This window comes from Nipponia nippon, unplaced genomic scaffold (assembly GCF_047370975.1).
Source record: "Nipponia nippon isolate SJK-2023a ecotype South Korea unplaced genomic scaffold, ASM4737097v1 scaffold_22, whole genome shotgun sequence".
Classification (NCBI taxonomy): domain Eukaryota; kingdom Metazoa; phylum Chordata; class Aves; order Pelecaniformes; family Threskiornithidae; genus Nipponia; species Nipponia nippon.
Window position 1 is genome coordinate 3,667,710 of NW_028262339.1, and position 23,004 is coordinate 3,690,713.

A 23,004-nucleotide genomic window follows, 5' to 3' on the forward strand; every position below is an offset into this window, starting at 1 on the left:
CAAAAAATAGCTGTGACTGATGCTGGGTCATCAGTTACTGGATGACAGGGGATACGGAAACTCGTTGAACTAATGTGTTTCAGAAAGAGATTTAAGGTGGCCTATATATCTGAAAACAAATTGCTGAGATGCAGACATGCACATTCAAAACATTTTAAAGGGTACTTAAAAAGCTGTTTAGAAATCCATTAACCTTGTTTTAATCAGGAATCCAGAAAATAGCATAGATGTGAAATGGTTCACAGGCCAGCTGTATAGCAAGCTGCAAATATTAAAAAAAAAAAAAAAAAAGAAAAAAAGTGCTGACTAAAATTTGCACCTTTTGGAATACATCTTGCAATTTTTAGAAAAGTGATTAAGTACTTGTTTTTAGAAATACCAGGAGCGTGGCAGGGGCCAGAAGTCTTGTATTTTCTGTGCAACTTGTCTGTAATTGTCGTGGTTTAACCCCAGCCAGCAACTAAGCACCACACAGCCGCTCGCTCACTCCCCCGCCCCCAGTGGGATGGGGGAGAGAATTGGAAGGGTGAAAGTGAGAAAACTGGTGGGTTGAGATAAGACCAGTTTAATAATTGAAGTAATGTAAAATAGTAGTAGTAATAATAATAATATACAAAGCAAGTGATGCGCAATGCAATTGCTCACCACCCGCTGACCGATGCCCAGCCCGTCCCCAAGCAGCGATCACTGCCCCCCAGCCAACTCCCCCCGGTTTATATACTGACGTCATATGGTATGGAATAGCCCTTTGGCCAGTCTGGGTCAGCTGTCCTGGCTGTGCCCCCTCCCAGCTTCTTGTGCACCGGGCAGAGCATGGGAAGCTGAAAAGTCCTTGACTAGTGTAAGCACTACTTAGCAACAACTAAAACATCAGTGTGTTATCAACATTATTCTCATCCTAAATCCAAAGCACAGCCCTATACCAGCTACTAGGAAGAAAAATCAACTCTACCCCAGCCGAAACCAGGACAGTAATCTTCTTTGTCAAGTACTAAAGACTCCCTTGGACTTCAGTGGGATTTAATTCAAGTTCTAAGTTCTGTAACAGAAAAGAAAATAAATTTTAATATAGTGAGAATATTCTTGCTGCCCTTGATTAACAGTCACTTTTTCCATAGCTGTGCTAATATGTGCATGAAAACTTAGGTCCACCTCCTTTTAATTTTTGTCTTTTTTGTGGAGACTTCTAATTCTCATTTCCAGAAGATAATAAGGTTGTTTTTCAGTAACTGTTATTTTATTTAATTACATCAGTTTTTATTTCACTGTTTAAAAAAAGCACAAGTCCTCTGCTTCAATAGTTATTTCACTGTGTGAAAGAGAAAAAAGCCTGTATATTTATTTGTATTTGACTCATGCAAACTTTTATTTTCAGAACCATGTCATGTCATGTGCTATCTTCCGTATTTCTAACTCGCGTGATTCTAAGTACTGTTTGTCTGTCTATCTGTTTGGAGATGCACATCACTTTGTGGTTAGTGTTTGCACAATTGGAACTTTTTTCAGATCCATTTATATTTTGTCACATTACTGGGACTGTATTGTAAAGGTATCATAGAATCATAGAATTGTTGAGGTTGGAAAAGACCTTTAAGATCATCGAGTCCAACCGTTCACCTACCCCTGCCAAGTCCACCACTGAACCATGTCCCTAAGCACCACATCTACCCGTCTTTTAAATACCTCCAGGGATGGGGACTCAACCACTTCCCTGGGCAGCCTGTTCCAGTGCCTGACTACCCTTTCGGTGAAGAAGTTTTCCCTAATATCCAATCTAAACCTCCCCTGCCGCTACTTGAGGCCATTTCCTCTTGTCCTATGGCTTGTTACATGGGAGAAGAGACCGACCCCCACCTCCCTACAACCTCCTTCCAGGTAGTTGTAGAGAGCAATAAGGTCTCCCCTGAGCCTCCTTTTCTCCAGGCTAAACAGCCCCAGTTCCCTCAGGCACTCCTCGTAAGACTTGGTCTCTAGACCCTTCACCAGCTTCGTTGCCCTTCTTTGGACACGCTCCAGCACCTCAATGTCCTTCTTGGAGTGAGGGGCCCAAAACTGAACACACTATTCGAGGTGCGGCCTCACCAATGCCGAGTACAGGGGGACAATCACTTCCCTAGTCCTGCTGGCCACACTATTTCTGGTACAAGCCAGGATGCCATTGGCCTTCTTGGCCACATTGCTGGCTCATGTTCAGGTGGCTGTCGACCAGCACCCCCAGGTCCTTTTCCGCCAGGCAGCTCTCCAGCCAATCCTCCCCTAGCCTGTAGAGTTGCATGGGGTTGTTGTGACCCAAGTGCAGGACACGGCACTTAGCCTTGTTGAATCTCATACAGTTGGCCTCAGCCCATCGATCCAGCCTGTCCAGATCCCTCTGCAGGGCCTTCCTACCCTCCAGCAGATCAACACTCCTGCCCAACTTGGTGTCGTCTGCAAACTTCCTGAGGGTGCACTCAATCCCCTCATCCAGATCATTGATAAAGATATTGAACAGAACTGGCCCCAGTACTGAGCCCTGGGGAACACCACTTGTGACCGGCCGCCAACTGGATTTAACTCCATTCACCGCTACTCTTTGGGCCCGGCCATCCAGCCAGTTTTTTACCCAGTGAAGAGCATACTCGTCCAAGCCATGAGCAGCCAGTTTCTCCAGGAGAATGCTGTGGGAGACAGTGTCAAAGGCCTTACTAAAGTCCAAGTAGACAACATCCACAGCCTTTCCCTCATCCACTAAGCGGGTCACCTTGTCATAGAAGGAGATCAGGTTAGTGAAGCAGAACCTGCCTTTCATAAACCCATGCTGACTGGGCCCGATCCCCTGGTTGTCCCGTACGTGCCGTGTGATGGCACTCAGGATGATATGCTCCATAACCTTCCCCGGCACCGAGGTCAGGCTGACAGGCCTGTAGTTCCCCGGATCCTCCTTCTGGCCCTTCTTGTAGATGGGCGTCACATTTGCTGACCTCCAGTCAACTGGGACCTCCCCAGTTAGCCAGGACTGCTGAGAGATGATGGAAAGTGGCTTGGTGAGCACTTCCACCAGCTCCCTCAGTACCCTTGGGTGGATCCCATTCAGCCCCATAGACTTGTGTGTGTGTCTACATGGTGTCGCGGGTCGCTAACCATTTCCCCTTGGATTATGGGGGCTTCATTCTGCTCCCCATCCCTGTCTTCCAGCTCAGGGGGCTGGGTACCCTGAGAACAATTGGTCTGACTATTGAAGACTGAGGCAAAGAAGGCATTAAGTACCTCAGCCTTTTCCTCATCCTTTGTCACTATGTTTCCCCCCGCATCCAATAAAGGATGGAGATTCTCCTTAGCCCTCCTTTGGTTGCTAATGTATTTGTAGAAACATTTTTTGTTGTCTCTTACGGCAGTAGCCAGATTAAGTTCCATTTGGGCTTTGGCCCTTCTAATCTTCTCCCTGCATAATGTCACATCCTTGTAGTCCTTCTGAGTTGCCTGCCCTTCCTTCTTCCAAAGTTCATAACCTCTATTTTTTCCTGAGTTCCAGCCAAAGCTCTCTGTTCAGCCAGGCCGGTCTTCTCCCCTGCCGTCTCGTCTTTTGGCACATGGGGACAGCCTGCTCCTGTGCCTTTAAGATTTCCTTCTTGAAGAATATCCAGCCTTCCTGGACAGAGGATGGAAGAAGGAGTCTTAGAAAAGTACTATAATGCATCATGAAGCTGTAATACTCTTCTTTTTATAAAGGTCCATGGTCCATTACTTCATTCCATTCCCTTTTTAAAAAAGCCAGTGAAGTAGGTGATGCTTTCCTGTAGGTATTCACACCTTTCCCATATGAGATGAGGGTGAATGTAATTTCTCGTCATAGCATGTTTCTTTAGTATTTATTTCAAGAGCACAGTGAGATCTAATGATTATTTACAGTGCACCCAAAGTTATAAAAGCTAAATTGGATGTTTAGAGATACACATTTATATAGAATGCCACCGAAAACTGCAAATTCCCTGAAATCACTGCATAGCATGATTTGCAGTCTTTCTGCAAAGCACAGGGAAAATTCAATGAATACATGGAGCCTAAGAAGAAAAAGTATTATTTAACCTCTTGAATAGCATAGACCATACTATTTCAGGCAGTTATTCCTAACAGCGATCAGAATCAGATCAGAATTTCACTTTTCATAAAAGGATTAAGAAACAGCTTTGAAATCACTAGCAAGTGTTGGGATTGCAGCCTTTTTATCCAAACCGCTCCTTTTTCTCATGTAAAGAATCACAGAGAAAGAGGCTGCATCCTCCTGCAAGGTGACCTGTGCTGCACAGTTCTCAGGAGCTCTGTCATGAGTCTCTTCTGAAGTAGCTCTTTGCTCAGCTTTGAAAAACAGTGGGAAGTACGAGGTCAGACATCATAGGTTTTGTGCTGAGGAGAGATGGAGAAGACAGACCTGGTAAACCTACTGAAAACGGTAAGAGTCTGCTCATTTGAATTGTTAGACAGCGCCTTGTGTTACTGTCTTTGAATTTGTTCTCAACAGAGAAGTTGTTTAGATGAGTGAGACATGGACTATTATTTGTTTGTAATTAATGGCTAGATTTGAGTTGTTTCAAGAACATATTTTGAAATGGTTTTTTTCTGACATTTTCAAACAGTTGGTATCTCATTCACATATGTGTTGTTAAAATAGTTAAATAGATTATCATGATTTCTGTCAAACTAACATACTAGACTAAATATTAGAAGTAAACTTAGGAAATTTTAACGACCTCCACAAAGCCCATTCTGAAGTACTGAGATATTCTCCCATGGGGCAGATGTCTCTAGTGAAAAGCCCCTGAAACTGGAGCTTGTTTCATCCACTGCCTTTCACTGGCTTTTGAATATCTCCAAGGGTGGAGACTCCACAGCCTATCTGGGCAACCTGTTCCAGTGCTTGATAAAGCATTAGTGAAAGCTAATTTTAGCTTTATCTAAAACTTTAGATAAAGTTTAGAGAAAGCTAGTTCTGTATGAGAGAGTAAAAGGACTAACTGACCTCCAAAGGTCCTTCTCAACCATATAATTTGGTTCATCTAGCTAAAAAATGTATTTTGCAAAGCAGATATAATAATGTACTAAAGAAACTTCAACATTATTTGGTTCTATATTAAAAGGCTATTAACATTTTTTTAATGCCATATGAACTTCTTCCTGTTGCTCTAGAGCTGGTAATAATATTCTGGGGAAGGACTACGTTGCATTTTAATGCAACAGTTTTGCTGCTATATTAATAGAGAGATATCTTGTTTTAGGAATTCAGCATGTGATAACAGTACTTTTATTACAAACATTTAAATATAATGAAATCATGAGTCATTAATAAAAGTGGTTATTATATTTAAGGATCTGATTAAGATAAGTATAATAAAAATATATTATCATATACAAAGACTGGAGGAAAGCAAACGTCACTCCTATCTTCAAGAAGGGCAAGAAGGAGGACCCAGGGAACTACCCTCACCTTGATCCCTGGGGAGGTGATGGAACAACTAAGTCTGGAAACCATTTCCAGGCGCATTAAGGACAAGAAAATCATCAGGAGTAGTCAGCATGGCTTCACCAAGGGGAAGTCATCCTTGACCAACTTGATAAACTTCTATGATGAAATGACTGGCCTAGTAGACGAGGGGAGAGCAGTGGATATTGTCTACCTGGACTTCAGTAAGGCCTTCGACACTGTCTTTCATAAGATCCTCATAGACAAGCTGTTGATGCATGGACTGGATGAGCAAACAGTGAGGCTGATTGAAAACTGGCTGGATGGCTAGCCTCAGAGGGTGGTGATCAGCAGCACAAAGTCTAGTTGGAGGCTAGTAACTAGTGGTGTACCCCAGGGATCAATACTGGGTCCAGTCCTGTTTAATATCTTCATTAATGATCTGGATGATGGAGCAGAGTGTACCCTTAGCAAGTTTGCAGATGACGCAAAACTGGGAGAAGTGGGTGATGCTCCAGAGGGTTGTGCTGCCATTCATAGGGATCTCGACAGGCTGGAGAAATGGGCTGATAGGAGTCTCATGCAGTTCAACAAGGAGAAGTGCAAAGTCCTGCACCTAGGGAGGAACAACCCCAGGCACCAATATATGCTGGGGGCCACCCAGCTGGAAAGCAGCTTTGCAGAAAAGGCCTTGGGGGGTCCTGGTGGACAGTAAGTTGAACATGAGCCAGCAATGTGCCCTTGTGGCAAGGAAGGTTAATGGTATCCTGGGCTGCATTAGACAATAAAATTGCCAGCAGGTGGAGGGAGGTGATCCTTCCCCTCTACCCAGCACTGGTGAGGCCACACCTGGAGTCCTGTGTCCAGTTCTGGGCTCCCCAGTACAAGAGAGACATGGACATGCTGGATAGAGTCCAGCAAAGGGCCACTAAGATGATTAAGGGACTGGAGCATCTCACATAGGAGGAAAAGCTGAGAGAGCTGGGACTGTGTAGCCTGGAGAAGAGAAGGCTCAGGCAGGATCTCATCAATGTATATAAATACCTGAAGGGAGGGTGCAAAGAGGATGGAGCCAGGCTCTTTACAGTGATGCCCAGTGACAGGACCAAAGGCAATGGGCACAAACTGAAACACAGGAGGTTCCATCTGAACATCAGGAAACACTTTTCCACCTTTTTTGAGGGTGACTGAGCATGGGGACAGGTTGCCCAGGGAGGTTGTGGAGATCTCCACCCTTGGAGATATTCAGAAGCCATTTGGACATGGTCCTGAGCAACTGGCTCCAGGTGAGCCTGCTTGAGCAGGGGTGTTGGACCAGATGACCTCTGGAGCTCTCTTCCAACCTCAATCATTCTGTAGTTCTGTGATCTTATTCAGCTTTTACATAGTATAATTTAAGATGTGTAGCTAATGACTATCTTACTGTCTGTATGCCTTCCCGAATTCCTCATTTACAAATACTAAAGCCATTGGTAAAAAAGCATCATTGGAATGGATTTTAAAGACCTGTGAGACAATTATACAGGACAAAAATTTCTCGAAATGTATTCAGTAAGATGATAAAAAAAACCTCTGGGTATCAATAATTTTTCTTGCAGTCAAGAAGTCTCTCCAGAGTGCCATCTTGTGGCCTCAGACTGAGGCCTCTTTAGAACAAAGCAGGAAATAGTAAAAAAACTCAGCAAAACTAAATATTGGAGCTAGTTTCTTTGAAATTTGTACTCTGGTACAGACATCTCTGCTGTTTAAAGTTTTTCTCATAAAATATGAATGGTAAAATACTGTAAAACAATATTTGAAATACCTGTTGTTTGTATTTAGCTGTAAAAATAAGTACAATCTGGTAATTCTGGTATATGTGTACTTATATTAATAACCTTACATTTTTAGAATGTTTTTCATCCCAAAGTACTCAGTTATGATTTATTCATTATGGGTGAAATCTTGGCCTCAGTGAGTTCCTGTTGACTTGAATAGGTCTTGGATTTCTCTGTCCTTTGAATATATATGTTTCTTAGCCACAACTGAAACACAGTAGCAATGATGTTCCAGAAACAGTACACCACTTAGGGGTGGGAGGTTTCTGGAGTAGAATAAACATCATTGAACTATGGAGAAAAGTGTAGGTGTACAAATACATTTAGCCAGACTGGAGTTTAGCCAAGATGCTTGTGGAATGCCAAGATTCTTGTGGAATAACGCCATGATCCTTCTTATCCTTAGTCCACAATATAACCTGGTTTTATCTCTTTTTATGAAAAAAAGCCTCTCCAGTTGCAATCAGTACTTTAGCAGAATGGACTTCAATTGCTTTATTGTTTACTGAGAGAGTAAAATGGCTGCAGTATAGCTTGTCCCGTTGCCAAGAATTTACCAAATCTTGCCTTGCCCAGCTAGCACTCCATAATGCTTATTTGCCATCTATTTATGTATCTGGCAAGTAAAAATAATTTTTAAAGAGTGTCTAAGCTGTCCAAGAATGCAGAAAAAATGAAAAGCAGAAAATAAAATCTGGATCAGCCAAAATAAAACCAAACAGAACAAGTGGTATCTCCCACATGTTTCAGCAGTGTGTTCCACATATCACATGAATATTGTGAGATTGTTCAGAGAGCTTACCTTACAGATTTATAGTGAGACAGGTTAGTAAATAAATTATTCCTGTTCTCTGGCAGTGTGTATACCCGTATAGAACTTGAGTCAGTAGTTTGACTTCATTTGAAAATTCAGGACACAGGTGTACTTCTTGGTAACTATCTAGTTTTAAAGCAATTCCTAAATCTGTGTAAGTTTAGGCCATAGTATACAATGCTATCATAAAATATTTAATTTTGAATAAGTTTATTTTAATATATGTATTATAGTATAAAGCAAAAACTTGTCAATAAAAGTTATTAAAATACAAAGCTGAATTTTAATTTTAATAAATCAGAGGTTTTTAAATCCACTATGAGCTAGTGCCAGATGCTATACTCAGAAGTATAAACCATGGCAGAGCAGGCAGATGTGCATTTAACTTGCCTTTCAAAATAATCTTGATCATTAATAATTAAAAATTGCTTAAACTCTGAAGCTTGATGAACCTTATGTTACAGTAAATGGTAATTCTGGATGGTTTCAGTAGTGATTTAAGTACACAAATCATACACTTTCAACTCTTAAATCTTTACCTTGTAATTCTGTGGGAGTGTGTTCTAAGAGACACATTACCTAAAACTTTTTATTTTATCAATTTTGAATTGAATTGACCCTTGTGTTATACTATAGGAAATGTAAAAGTCTCAAACTCATAAACGTGCTTTGCTCTAGTCCTCTTACAGAGAATGAGAATTTTACATACGGCATTTAAGTAGCACTGGTAGAAAGTATACAAGTGCCTCATTAGTGCCTGTCTTCCAGGTACCATTTTTACCTCGTATGTCAGATCTGTAGATACAACTGAGGTTTCTGTAGCATTTGTTAATTCATCTAATAGCGTGACTAACAGATGTAAGCTATGAGACAGCCAGAAGAGAGCCTTTCCTACAGCTCTGGATTCTGTTTCAGATGTGGTAATGTTATCCTTATTGGTCCAAATAGAATTGATCCTTTAGGTAATACGGACTCAGGTGGTAGAGAATTGGCAACCAATCTTATTTTGCCTTTTCTTACAAATATAGCTAAGACAGACATTTATATAAAAAAATCCATAACTGACACAAACTATGAAATAAACTTCAAAAACTTGAAAGCTCCCTTGCAAAAGAAACCAGACTCCTTTCCTCTCTCTCTCACTTACTTTCCCACTCTCTTTCTCTCTCTCTCTCTCTCTTTCTTTCTTTCTTTCCTTCTTTCTTTTTCTTTTTCTTTTTCTTTTTCTTTCTCTGTATCTGTCTGTCCACATTTTCAATACTATTGCTGCTGTGTTATATCCTCATCCTTCTGGTGAGTGTAACGAACAGAAAGAAAGAAGTTTCTCCTATGGAAAAACTGACAGTTACCATGGTTGAAAGTAGGAAACAACAGGGATTTGAAGATACGTTTAATCTCCACTGCCTGTTGCTTTCATTAGGAGAAGTGAGATGGTTGCTAATGGTTTCACCTTTACCATTTGTTGTACATTTGCTGTAAGTCAGGCTATGAGCCTTCCCTGAGCTTCTCCTTTTAGATCAAGAATTTTTAGGTGAGTCAGTCATGTTGCAGCCTCATTAGTGTCTGTGTGACGCCCCTCAGGATACAGGAGAGGGTGTCACATTGCTCTTCTGAGCACAGTTGCAGCACACATTAGAAATAGCAAGATAGATCAATATCGGCTATGAAAGTTTAAACTTTTTCAAATTGAAAGAATGTCTGAAAAATACTTTAAGTAATGCATGAGTCCAGGATCCAGAATATGTCATAGTAGCTAGGTGGTTTGCCTGTCTGCCATTCACAGTCACTGCTGTAAGAAGTGGCGCTTGCATTGTCGCATGCGGAAATTCTGATTGAGCACTTTTTTGTCACAGCAGCAGTTGGGTGGGTACTACTGAGCATGCACAGAATGGGGGTGGCTAAAGGAAAACTCCAAAAACCTTACTCTGCTCAAAAAATGCTTTCTGCGTCTGTCAGTGCCTTCTGCTTCCAAGCATTTGCGGTCTCAGGTTAACTGTCCATCTCTTATTTTCTTCTGGCTTTTCCCCACCGGAATAATTATCCTTCTAAATAGTCTTTCAGCACCAATGATCTTCACTTAGCTAATAGTTTTGTGGAAGCCAATGGCCTTACGTTAATTTTCTCCTTTCAAGTTAAAAATAAAGTATATGTGAGACCACTGGCTGCTGTTGTTGAAGGGGAGTTACAGCTGCCCTCTTCAGGTAGTGGGGAACAAAGTTGCCCAGCTAGTCAGCTCTGCGTGCCTTCAAGGTGATGGTTGCAATCTGTAAAATTCTGCGTGCACCTAAGATGAGGTTCACGTTTGGAAACATATACTTAAGTGTATAAATCCTATTTAGTCATGTATTTTCCCTTTGAAGACAATGGAAACTAGTAATCTAATAGAAGCTGGCAATTGTATACCTTTGTGGATATTGATCCACATCAGTAAGAACATGTCTATACTTTCATGTACATACATGAAAGTTCTTAGATAGTTCAGCTTGCTGAACAGTACGTGGACTTGAACCAAAATAAGAGCATCCAGAAATGACATTGGAACAACTTAGCATTTATAAATGTGTTACTGTTGTTGTTCTTGTTTGTTTACTGTGGCTAGGGGCATTTCTCATATTTATGGTACGAAGTCAGAACAAGACTGTTCCTGTCCCAAGGGCTCACATCCTATTATAAGAGAAGAGACAAGTGGATGCCATAAAGGGAAACACACTGGCAGTATGCAAAACACTAGCAGCAGTGTAAGAGTGGCCTCGAATCCCAGTTTTACCATAAAGCTTGTAATTTTCTTTAAGCTCTGTCTTCTAGAATTGATTTATTAACTTAGTTTTCATATGTTTTCATTGGTTCTAGCATGCACAGTTGTGGACAAAACCGAAATACAGAAATGTGACACTGAATAGATAAGTCACCATCATGTGACAAACAAAAGCCCTCCAAATGTTTGCTTCTTAATTGTAAGCCAATCTTTCCATTTTGAAGGGAAAGGGATGAGTTTAAATGCTTGAACCTAACTAATGACTGGAGTAGAGGACAGTGAAATGGCCATACCAACATGTCTCAGAACACTCTACCAACAGTTGTGGGAAATTTAAGTTAAAAGCTTCTGATTTGGTTAAATTGGGACAAATTTCAGAAATAAGATCCAAAAGGGCTATTAAAATGGCTGGAGTTCGAGCAAGAAGGCACCCAGGGTGGATATATGAAAGCAGGCTATTGAAGTGTCTGGGTTTGGGTTATTTTCCCCATTAGACTGGCAGAGCCCAGATGTTTTCATCTAATGCAAAACTATGTATTTGCTCCAGCTTTTAGTTGAAGAGAGTATGTAGAATGCAGACACTGTATAGAGCTCAATTTTTTGTGTAGTTCTTTTTGTGTTTTTTCTTTAACCAATGCCACTTCAAACAGGGATTTAATGATTTCTGAAATTTGACAGAATCTACCACAGAAATGCTTTAAAGATGTAGTGAATCAAGGGAGACAAATTCAGACTAGAGATACCTTAAATTTTAATAGCAAGTTTAAAACTTGGAGAAAATAATCTGGAAATGGTGTTTATTATTTACTAGAATTTTGTGCAGCAAAACTATGTAGCCTCCTGAAGTATATGTTGTTTCTCAAATAGAAATGGGTTTGGTGAAACCCATTCCCATTACTGGGAAAAGTTGTTTTTTCTTGTGTTTTGAAGGAGGTAGACAAAGATAGCAAAGCAGTTCCTCTGGTTTTATTATCACATCATTTATTGTATATTATATCATGCTTACTAGAATGTGAAGTTCTAACAAATGTTTTGGGAGCTCTTGAATGATTTTGGGTTCAATTTCAAGGTATTTTCTGTACATGTAATGTCTGAATATTGAAATAGATACTAGGTTGTGAGTAATTTGGAAATGTAGAGATCCGTCACTCTTTCCATTGCTTAAAATGTTATTTTATCAGCATTGTTTTCTGAAGTCTTTATTCTAAAAAATATTCAGTGGGCATAAAGGTTCATTGAACGCATAAAATCAAGAGAATTTTATACACCCTAACAGTAATGTCTGTTCCTCTTCAGAGCTCAAATTTTGCTGTCTTGCTTCTCCTCATACCTACAGTTCTCCAGCCTTAAGATCTTAGCCCCAGTGTCCACCTGAGAGTAAAAAGGCCTTTCAAATGTCAAACATGAGTACAATGATCACTTAACTAACTTCCCTCTTCCAGATACTCAGACATTTCTGGGATCGTAAGTGTCGTGGTTTAACCCCAGTCGGCAACTAAGCACCACACAGCCGCTCGCTCACCCTCCCCCCGCCCTCGGTGGGATGCGGAACAGAATCAGAAAAAAAAAAGTAAAACCCGCGGGTTGAGATAAAGACAGTTTAATAGGACAACAGAGGAAGAAAATAATAACAACAATGATAAAATAATATAAAAAACAAGTGATGCACAATGCAATTGCTCACCACCCGCTGACCGATGCCCATCCCATCCCGAAGAAAGGATCACTGCCCCCTGGCCAACTCCCCCAGTTTATATACTGAGCATGACGTCATATGGTATGGAATAGCCCTTTGGCCAGTCTGGGTCAGCTGTCCTGGTTATGCTCCATCCCAGCTTCTTGTGCACTTGGCAGAGCATGGGAAGCTGAAAAGTCTTTGACTAGTGTGTAGCAAACACTACACATGAAGGTTATCCCCCTAGATCTCCAGCCGACCCGGGCTTTATACCCCCAGCAGTAGGTGTGTCATGTTATAAGGGGCGGAGACAAGGGAGGGTCGACCCTTAACTCTTTCCGTACAGCACGTGATCTTCCGGTCGCCAGCCCTTATCTTTACTACATTTCCCCCTCCCTTAGCTCCAGTAGTTCTGGATCTTGCTGGGGAAGCTGCGTGTAAAATAATCGATATATGGTAAGACTTATACAGACACGCATCCGTTACGTTCATAGATTTTGCCCAGTCCAGCCAGTAGTTCGTCGCGGCTCCCTCATTACTCCCCCACACCATCAGGATGCATAGGGAAATGGTAACCTGTCAAGATAAGACTCAATAGATTGATTAATGTCTATACGGTCGAATATTTCGACTGGGTACCCATTCTAGCGTCCCTTTCTCGGTTTGCACACACGCATACCCACGTCCCAAGCAACGGAGGGAATAAGGGCCCCCCCCATTCACGGGTTTGCAGGTCCCGTACTTGAACCAAAGGGTAAGGCCCTTCGTTCTCATCGAGCCGGAAATGTGCCTGGGTTGCAGTCTGGGTTTTATAGGTGTTCCCTCGAATGGTATGATTTAAGGTAATTAGTGCCGTCGTCAACAGACGCTGTGCCCGAAATAAGGGAGGGTCAAGGGGAGGGGGAACCCCTGTTCCTGGGCTTATCTTTTCCCCCTCCCTAAGTCGGTCGAGTAACCCTTTTAATGTGCGGTGCGCGCGTTCTACAATGCTTTGGCCCGTACTGTTATAGGGAATGCCATGACTCAACTGAATATCCCAGCGCGCGCAAAAGTCCTTTGTCTTCTTGCTGACATATGCCGCTCCATTATCTGTTTTAATTTTTTGTGGGATGCCAAGTTGCGCCATACAGTCCTGCCAATGTAAAATAACTGAGAGAGCATTTTGTTTAGCATGCATAGTCGCTAAAATAACTCCACTGCAGGTATCAACTGTGACATGCAGATACTTACGTGGATTAAAGGGTTCATAAATCGTAACATCAGACTGCCATATTTGGTTGGGCTGCAACCCTCGAGGGTTTACCCCTGCCTCCCAGAGGGGACCTTTGGAACACACAGGACAAGCAGCAATCACAGAGCGAGCATCTTGCAACGTAATGCCAGCGAGCCTAGCTAAACCGCGAGCTCCACAGTGGAGGAGCTCATGCAGGCGGAAAGCTCGCCTTAGGTTAGAAGTTTCTTCAACCGCCAGTACGCTCTTTGCTAAGCTGTCCGCTATTTCATTCCCAGCAGAAAGAAAACTCGGTATGGAACTATGACTATTAACATGGATAGGACAGACAGGAGCGGTTCTCATTTGCAGTGCGGTGAGCAACATTCCGGCAATCTCTGACGTTGCCCCAAGTGCCCATCGGCACTTCTTCAGTAACTTATATACATAGCAAGAGTCTGTGATTAGATCCAAGGCCTCTTCGGGCCATTGAGTGAGAGCCATCCATACCGCCTTGGCCTCAAGATACTGCACGGATTGCCCTTGATCTTGATAACTAATGTGGGTCCACTGACCATCCTCCTGCCATGTAACGACAGCTTTCCCAGTAATCGATGACGCGTCGGTAAAAACCGTGCGGCCTCCGGTGGGTTGTTCAACTATGGCACTAGCTGGCAAAAAATGGAGTACCTGGATTATCTCCCCACAGGGGTGTGGTCTTAGACCTTCAATACGACCCGTAAATTCAGCTATCGCCGCTTGCAGGAGCCCCACTTGTGGAAGTACCAACTCCCACTGTGCCAAAGAACAGGGCAATGCGATGACCTCCGGGTCCTTCCCTGTTAAGTGTTGAGTTTGCCTCCGACAGCGGAGAATAAGCTGGGATAATAATGTTGGCCAAGAAATTAAAGCCGTCTTTGGTTTGCCTTGATACAACCAAGCAAAAGGCCAGCCTTTTTCACCATTATTTTGAATTAGTAAACCATGGCCAGCGGTATCGGTCATGTAAATCAGGGCAGTGACTGGTTGTTCAGGTGTAAATCGAGCGAGACCCCAATGCTGGGCTCGCTCCATAATTGTCCTAAGAATCTCCTGATGGTTTCTTGAAAGAGTCCTTGGAGCTAGGGGAATCTCCTCCTTTCAGGAGTTGATATAAGGTAGTCATTTCTGCCTCAGATATTGGAATAAAGTTTCTAAGCCACAATAGTTGTCCAATTAATTTTTGTGCCTCATGGAGTGTTGTCACTGTAGTCCGAATTTCAAATGATTGTGCTGTCACGCTTCGTGGCCTCAGTTGAGTACCTAAATACTTTACTGCACGCCCTACCTGTGTTTTCCGAGGCTCAATGTGTAACCCATGTCGCTCCAAACTGACTATCAGCTGCACGCGTGCCTTTTCCAGTAACTCCTCTTGGTTGGACGCCAGTAACACGTCATCCATGTAATGGCAAATGATGACCGTAGGGAAATTTTCTCGAAGAGGGCGTATCGCAGCAGCTACAGCAATTTGACACAAGACTGGTGAGTTTTTCATGCCCTGGGGTAACACCTTCCATTGTTATCTGGCGCACGGGTGTTGATTGTTAGGCTCAGGAACAGTAAAGGCAAAGCGTACTCTATCTTCTTCATGCAAGGGAACACTAAAAAAGCAATCTCTAATATCTATAACCACTATTTGATAGTCAGGTGGAATCATGGCCGGAGAAGGGAGGCCCGCTTGTAGCGGACCCATGTCTTGTATACATGCATTAACTGCGCGTAGATCATGTAGCAGTCGCCACGCTCCCGATTTTTTCTTTATCACGAAAATGGGGGTGTTCCAGGGACTTGTAGAGGGTTCGATGTGTCCTGCGTCAAGTTCTCGTTGTACCAATTGTCGAACAGCCGCCCTCTTTTCCTCTGTCAATGGCCACTGCTCTACCCACACCGGTTTATCTGTCAACCAGGTGAGTTTTAATGGGCGGACACAGGCAGTGGCCATTATGATAAATTTGTACGCAGCACTATATTCATCTTCTGCAAGCAACATCGTCCCAAGATGACAATGGGTAACTCAGCAATGACAGGGTTACACCATGCTACCCTAGCTTGTCCAGATTCCGGATCCTTCAACATAATTTGCATTGGGTTCCTGCTTTGATGCGAGGTCTGCATGCCTCCCACGCCTTGCAGCGAACCTCTCGGTTTGAGTGGCCAATCATCTGGCCATAGATGTGATGGGATTACTGTAACATCCGCTCCTGTATCTAAAAGGGCTCTTAACACGAGGCGTGGTGTTCCCCCCAACTCTGGGAGCCATGGGGTAACTATAATATCTACTTCTGGTCGTGTGGTCATGTTTAGGGTGAGTGCCACACACGGCGAGGCTCTATCCCCAGCCTCCTCTATTGCGCGCTCCCATCTCCCCAAGGCAGCTGAGTTGGATATTGCATCATTGGGACCGCAGGCGACTGTGCTGGTCCCGGGGAAGGAGAGACTCCCTGTGCCATACATTGCGCTGCTGTCGTCGGGCCTGTTGAGCTGATCACTGGGGCAGGTGGGGATGGCACGGCCCTCAGCCATCCCCTCTTCTCGTTTCCCCAGCCCGGTCTCCTTTGCTGACTCCCCGATTTGCACTGTCGAGCTCTGTGGCCTAGTCGCCCACAGCGCCAGCATCGTAGGTCTCTCTTTCCTTCCCCTGTTCCGGGGGTGTTTATTTTTGAAGGGCATTGTCGCGCCATGTGTCCTTGCCCCCCACACCTATGGCACATAAGTCGTGCGCCGCGGCAGGCCGCATGGACTGCGGCCACTACCGGTTGCATACTTTGCGCCTGTTCCTGTTCCAGCACATAACGAATCATCTGTGAAAGCGTGGTCCCTATGGGTAACTGTCTTAGCAACACTGCAGTTTGTGGGTTTGCTTGCGTACGTGCACAGTCAAGCAATATTGCCTCCTTAGCCTGCTCAGGAAGTCGAGCAACCTGGAGCGCCGCTTGCAGCCGGTCTAAAAACTTTGTGAAGGGCTCACTTAACGATTGCCGTATTTGGACCCATGGAGGCTCCCTTTCCACACATTGTTGCAACTCGCCCCAGGGGTACTGAGGAAGTGGCAGATCCGCCGGTGCAGGAGGTGCCGAAGGTTCCGTGGGCGGCCGCTCTAAACTCCCCACTTGTATCGGGAACACCTTTCCCGACTCCTTTGTTCCCGCTGCACCATAGTCTCCCTGCACCTCCCCTTCCTCCGTTGGCTCAGCCCCCAGTAACAACGGTTCCGTCTGTGTCCCACAGGCCACTCCTTCCCAGCCAGCCTGGGTCCCCTCCGAAACTAAACTTGTTGGCTTTTCGTTCCCAGGAGATTCCTGCCCCATCAGCACACCACGTGCAGCAGGTCGGCGCCGCCTTGCCGCAAAGCCCCGCTTGAGCACCCTTGTCGTTACCGACTTTAGTACCTTTATGAGTTCCGCGAGCTCCATCGCTGTTGCCTGATCACGTCGGGGTCACCACTGTGTAGCAAACACTACACATCAAGGTTATCCCACTAGATCTCCAGCCGACCCGGGCTTTATACCCCCAGCAGTAGGTGTGTCATGTTATAAGGGGCGGAGACAAGGGAGGGTCGACCCTTAACTCTTTCCGTACAGCACGTGATCTTCTGGTCGCCAGCCCTTATCTTTACTACACTAGTGTAAGCACTACTTAGCAGCAACTAAAACATCAGTGTGTTATCAACATTATTCTCATTCTTAATCCAAAACGCATGACATAAAGTATTATATAGCAATTAACATCATACAATTCAAATCACTGGCTATTCTCACCCAAAATCAAATCCCCTTCAGGTACACATCAGACTTCCCCATCCTCCCGCATCACCCACCAAGTGCACCCAGGTCCCTGAGCAAAAGCAATCCCACGAATGGGTTTTCCTTTGCCCGCGGCAGGAGTAACCCAAGAATGTCTTCCCCAGCATATTTTTTATGTGCACTACAGCGACTTTATCCCCCTCTACATTACGTAAAACTCTTGATTGGGCAGGGCCAGCTCGATTGGCAGATCCCCTAGTGTTGACTAACCAGGTGGCCTTTGCTAAATGTGTATCCTAACGTCTAAATATCCCACCTCCCATTGCTCTCAGCGTAGTCTTTAACAGTCCATTGTATCGTTCGATTTTCCCAGAGGCTGGTGCATGATAGGGGATGTGATATACCCACTCAATCCCATGCTCTTTGGCCCAGGTGTCTATGAGGTTGTTTCGGAAATGCATTCTGTCATCTGACTCATTTCTTTCTGGGGTGCCATGTCGCCATAGGACTTGCTTTTCAAGGCCCAGGATAGTGTTCCGGGTGGTGGCATGGGGCACGGGATATGTTTCCAGCCATCCGGTGGTTGCTTCCACCATTGTAAGCACATGGCGCTTGCCTTGGCGGGTTTGTGGGAGTGTGATCTAATCAATCTGCCAAGCCTCCCCATATTGATATTTCAGCCACCGTCCTCCATACCAGAGAGGCTTGAACCGCTTGGCTTGCTTGATTGCAGCGCATGTTTCGCATTCATGGATAACCTGTGCAATAGTGTCCATGGTCAAGTCCATCCCTCGATCACGAGCCCATCTATAGGTTGCGTCTCTTCCTTGGTGGCCTGAGGTGTCATGGGCCCACCGAGCTAGGAATAATTCACCCTTCTGTTGCCAGTCCAGACCCACTTGAGCCACTTCAATCTTAGCAGCCTGATCCACCTGCTGGTTGTTTTGATGTTCTTCAGTGGCCTGACTCTTGGGTACATGAGCATCTACGTGACGTACTTTTACAGCCAGGTTCTCTATCGGGGCAGCAATATTTTGCCACAATGCAGCAGCCCAGATGGGTTTGCCTCTGTGCTGCCAGTTGCTCTGCTTCCATTGCTGTAACCACCCCCACAGGGCATTTGCCACCATCCATGAGTCAGTATAGAGACACAGCGTTGGCCACTTTTCTCATTTGTAGTGTTCATTACATATCAAGGTTATACCGGCAGATCTCCAGCCGACCCGGGCTGGGGAAGGAACAGTCAGCACACGCAGTGTGGGTGTTCAGCTTCAACGTTTATTGCGCAGTAGTTTACCTTTATACTCCCAGCAGTAGGCGTGTCATGTTATAAGGGGCGGAGACAAGGGAGGGTCAACCCTTAACTCTTTCCGTACAGCACGTGATCTTCCGGTCGCCAGCCCTTATCTTTACTACATTTCCCCCTCCCTTAGCTCCAGTAGCTCTGGATCTCGCTGGGGAAGCTGCGCATAAAATAATCGATATGTGGTAAGACTTCTTAATATACGACTCATAGAACGCATAATTAAGCATAACAGACAGGGTAATAGCACAACAAGGTCAAGAACAAGTAACAAGACTATGAGCCCGGTTATTAAAAGTTTGGGTGTTATTAACATTCCAGTTTTGTAAGCCTGGGATAGTGGAGCTCTGGTTTGACTTGTGGCAGCCACTGTCCTCCTTATCGCTAGTGAAGTAGGGGGTGAACAATAGACAGGTAGAGGCTTGTCCAATAGCCGGCATATACAGACACCCATCCGTTACATTCATGGATTTTGCCCAATCCAGCCAGTAGTTCGTCGTGGCTCCCTCATTGCTCCCCCACACCATCAGGATGCATAGGGAAATGGTAACCTGTCAAGATAAGACTCAATAGATTGATTAATGTTTATACGGTCGAATATTTCGACTTGGTACCCATTCTAGCGTCCCTTTCTCGGTTTGCACACACGCATACCCACGTCCCAGACAACGGAGGGAATACGGGCCCCCCCCATTCACGGGTTTGCAGGTCCCGTACTTGAACCAAAGGGTAAGGCCCTTCGTTCTCATCGAGCCGGAAATGTGCCTGGGTTGCAGTCTGGGTTTTATAGGTGTTCCCTCGAATGGTATGATTTAAGGTAATTAGTGCCGTCGTCAACAGACGCTGTGCCCGAAATAAGGGAGGGTCAAGGGGAGGGGGAACCCCTGTTCCTGGGCTTATCTTTTCCCCCTCCCTAAGTCGGTCGAGTAACCCTTTTAATGTGCGATGCGCGCGTTCTACGATGCTTTGGCCCGTACTGTTGTAGGGAATGCCATGACTCAACTGAATATCCCAGCGCGCGCAAAAGTCCTTTGTCTTCTTGCTGACATATGCCACTCCATTATCTGTTTTAATTTTTTGTGGGATGCCAAGTTGCGCCATACAGTCCTGCCAATGTAAAATAACTGAGAGAGCATTTTGTTTAGCATGCATAGTGGCTAAAATAACTCCACTGCAGGTATCAACTGTAACATGCAGATACTTACGTGGATTAAAGGGTTCATAAATCGTAACATCAGACTGCCATATTTGGTTGGGCTGCAACCCTCGAGGGTTTACCCCTGCCTCCCAGAGGGGACCTTTGGAACACACAGGATAAGCAACAGTCGAGGATCCCTTGTCGCCCCCTTCGTCCTCACTGCTATCAGAGCTCATGGGGTAATCGTGTACAGGCTCCCTCCACTGTGAAGGAATACCAGTTCGCTTTCCCACTGCCCAAGGGGTAGGGGGTCCCTCTGGTAGCTCAGGTATCACTGGCAGTGCCGGGGGAGCCCTACCACCCCCCCCCCCCCCCCCAGATGTCGTCAGCCGTGATGCCTGTTCTCCTTGATCCTCAGATCCTTTCCTGCGCTCCGCTCTCTGTGTGTCCAGCACCCGTCGATCACTGGGATGCAACAGGGCGTCCTCAGAAGGTGATGGTGTCTTGCCCTCCTTTTCTCCTTCCTGCCATCTTCCTTCACGTAGTTCGCGATACCGCTGGGATCCCACATCGGCCCCCGGGACCCAATCCAGCAACCTATCAGTCAGCTCCCTTTCCACACATTGTTGCAACTCGCCCCAGGGGTACTGAGGAGGTGGCGGATCCGCCGGTGCAGAAGGTGCGGAAGGTTCCGTGGGCGGCTGCTCTAGACTTCCCACTCGTAACGGGAACACCTTTCCCGACTCCTTTGTTCCCGCTGCACCATAGCCTCCCTGCGCCTCCCCTTCCTCCGTTGGCTCAGCCCCCAGTAACGACGGCCCCGTCTGTGCCCCACAGGCCACCCCTTCAACTCGAGTTCACACTGGAGTTCCAGCCTGTCCAGTACAGCAGTACAGAAAAACAGCAGAGATGCCCTGGCCATCTGCCAGCCCAGGCACATAGCCATTGCTGTTATCAAAATGTTCCCAGGCACAGCGGAGTAAGATGATAAGCAGTTCAGCAAGCAGCAAAAGCAAAAAGCAGCCACTAACGAGCATTAGACTCTAATATACAGTAAGGCAAGCAAGCCCCGTGGCAAGCACAGAAACCTGCCAATTAATAGCTAAACAGCAATACCAGCTATAACTTCGATCTAGCACATTCCAATTAAATCTGTCGTTATCGCGAACCCTTTGCACCCTATGTTGGGCGCCAAAAAAAACTGTCGTGGTTTAACCCCAGCCAGCAACTAAGCACCACACAGCCGCTCGCTCACTCCCCCTTGGTGGGACGGGGGAGAGAATCGGAAGGGTAAAAGGAAGAAAACTCATGGGTTGAGATAAGAACAGTTTAATGGGTAAAGCAAATCCGCGCGCGCAAGCAAAGCAAAGCAAGGAATTCTTTCACTACTTCCTGTAGGCAAGGAGGTGTTCAGCCATCCTCAGGAAAGCAGGGCTCCATCACGCGTAATGGTTACTTGGGAAGACAAACGCCATCACTCCAAACGTCCCCCCCTTCCTTCTTCTTCCCCCAGCTTTATATGTTGAGCATGATGTCATATGGTATGGCATAGCCCTTTGGCCAGTCTGGGTCAGCCCCCCCGGCTGTGCTCCCTCCCAGCCAGCCTGTGTCCCCTCCGAGACTAAACCCGTTGGCTTTTCGTTCCCAGGAACTTCATGCCCCATCAGCGCGCTACGTGCGGCAAGCCAGCACCGCTTTGCCGCAAACCCCTTCTTGAGCACCCTTTCCACTGTTCCCCAGGCACGAAGCCGGTCACTGGCTCCTCCAACATTGCTTATGATCGCTTCTGTCAGCTCATTCCGTATTTTCCCCCAATTTGGGGTGTCCAAAACTTCTGTGGGAGCGCCAAGCACTCCCCGGCGTAGCATCCATTGGATGCAGTCGCCTGTGGGCCTTTTCCTTATCGCCCCATCCTCGCCCACCTCCGTCGCTACCGACTTTAGTACCTTTACGAGTTCCGCGAGCTCCATCGCTGCTGCCTGCAGCCGATCACGTCGGGGTTACCACTATGTAGCGTTTGTTACATATCAAGGTTATACTGGCGGATCTCCAGCCGACCCGGGCTGGGGAAGGAACAGTCAGCACACACAGTGTGGGTGTTCAGCTTCAACGTTTATTGCGCAGTAGTTTACCTTTATACTCCCAGCAGTAGGCGTGCCATGTTATAAGGGGTGGAGACAAGGGAGGGACGACCCTTAACTCTTTCCGTACAGCGCATGATCTTCCGGTCGCCAGCCCTTATCTTTACTACACTCATTCAGCAATATCTAAAGCCAGGTGGATGGCTTTCACCTCTGCAAACTGACTCGATTCACCTTCTCCTTCAGCAGTTTCTGCCACTTGTCATATAGGACTCCATACAGCAGCTTTCCACCTCCGATGCTTTCCCACAAGACGACAGGACCCATCAGTGAAGAGGGCATATTGCAGGTTGAATTGTCATAACCATTTTATAGGCATAAATCTTAGACTTGCACCAGATGCTTCATGCTGTTCCTGCTGTGCAAAACAGCTGGATATTCAGCTTAAAGGATTTATTTTCTAAAGAGAAACTACAGGTAGCACAGAACTGAGATAACGTGAATTTGATGGGAAGATACGTCATACACTCCAGCTCCAGCGTCACTATTGTGGCTTTAGGATGCATGTCTGATTCTGGGGTTTGTATTGTGGTGGGTAAAAACTGCAGTTCAAGGCACAGGAAACAATCTTACAAACTGATGCAAAGAGATGAAGCTGGTACTTTTCCTTTTTATGAACGTGCTTTGTCACAGTAACTTTTGCTTTGCTGCCTTTTTCAGTTTTCATGAATTTTTTTCTTTGCCCAAGAGCTTACATTTTGGGGTAATATTTTGCCTGGTACTATAATCAGTCTGGACTCTGGACTCCTTTTTAACTAGTTTTGAGAAATTATAGCAATGTTAAATGCAGGTGAATCTGCTTGTTCTGTATCAAAATTGGACAGATTCATTTGAAAAATAGCAATTATGTTGTGGATCCCCATCTAGTTTATGAATTAGTTCTCAAATGCAGATAGACCTTTGCAGGATAATCTCTCTGAAGAAGGAACAGA

General features: G+C 45.2%; 2 protein-coding genes across 8 annotated transcripts in view; one reads left to right on the forward strand and one right to left on the reverse strand.

Annotated features, from left to right (window-relative positions):
- LOC148055436 (protein mono-ADP-ribosyltransferase PARP8-like) overlaps window positions 1–23,004 on the forward strand; it is a 161,187-nt gene that overhangs the window by 55,297 nt on the left and 82,886 nt on the right. The gene's annotated exons all lie outside the window — the stretch shown is intronic.
- LOC148055437 (uncharacterized) lies at window positions 15,940–22,047 on the reverse strand. 5 transcript variants are annotated; one of them, XM_087760452.1, is made up of 2 exons: window positions 21,878–22,047; window positions 15,940–19,344 (listed from the first exon to the last, which is right to left on the reverse strand). In XM_087760452.1, exon 2 carries the CDS (start codon window positions 17,158–17,160, stop codon window positions 16,093–16,095), a length of 1,068 nt encoding a protein of 355 aa, XP_087616578.1. In that variant the 5' UTR covers window positions 17,161–19,344; window positions 21,878–22,047; the 3' UTR covers window positions 15,940–16,092. The 5 variants fall into 5 exon arrangements, with proteins under 5 accessions (XP_087616578.1, XP_087616576.1, XP_087616577.1 ...); XM_087760450.1 differs by having other exon boundaries at window positions 15,940–20,194; XM_087760451.1 differs by having other exon boundaries at window positions 19,999–22,047.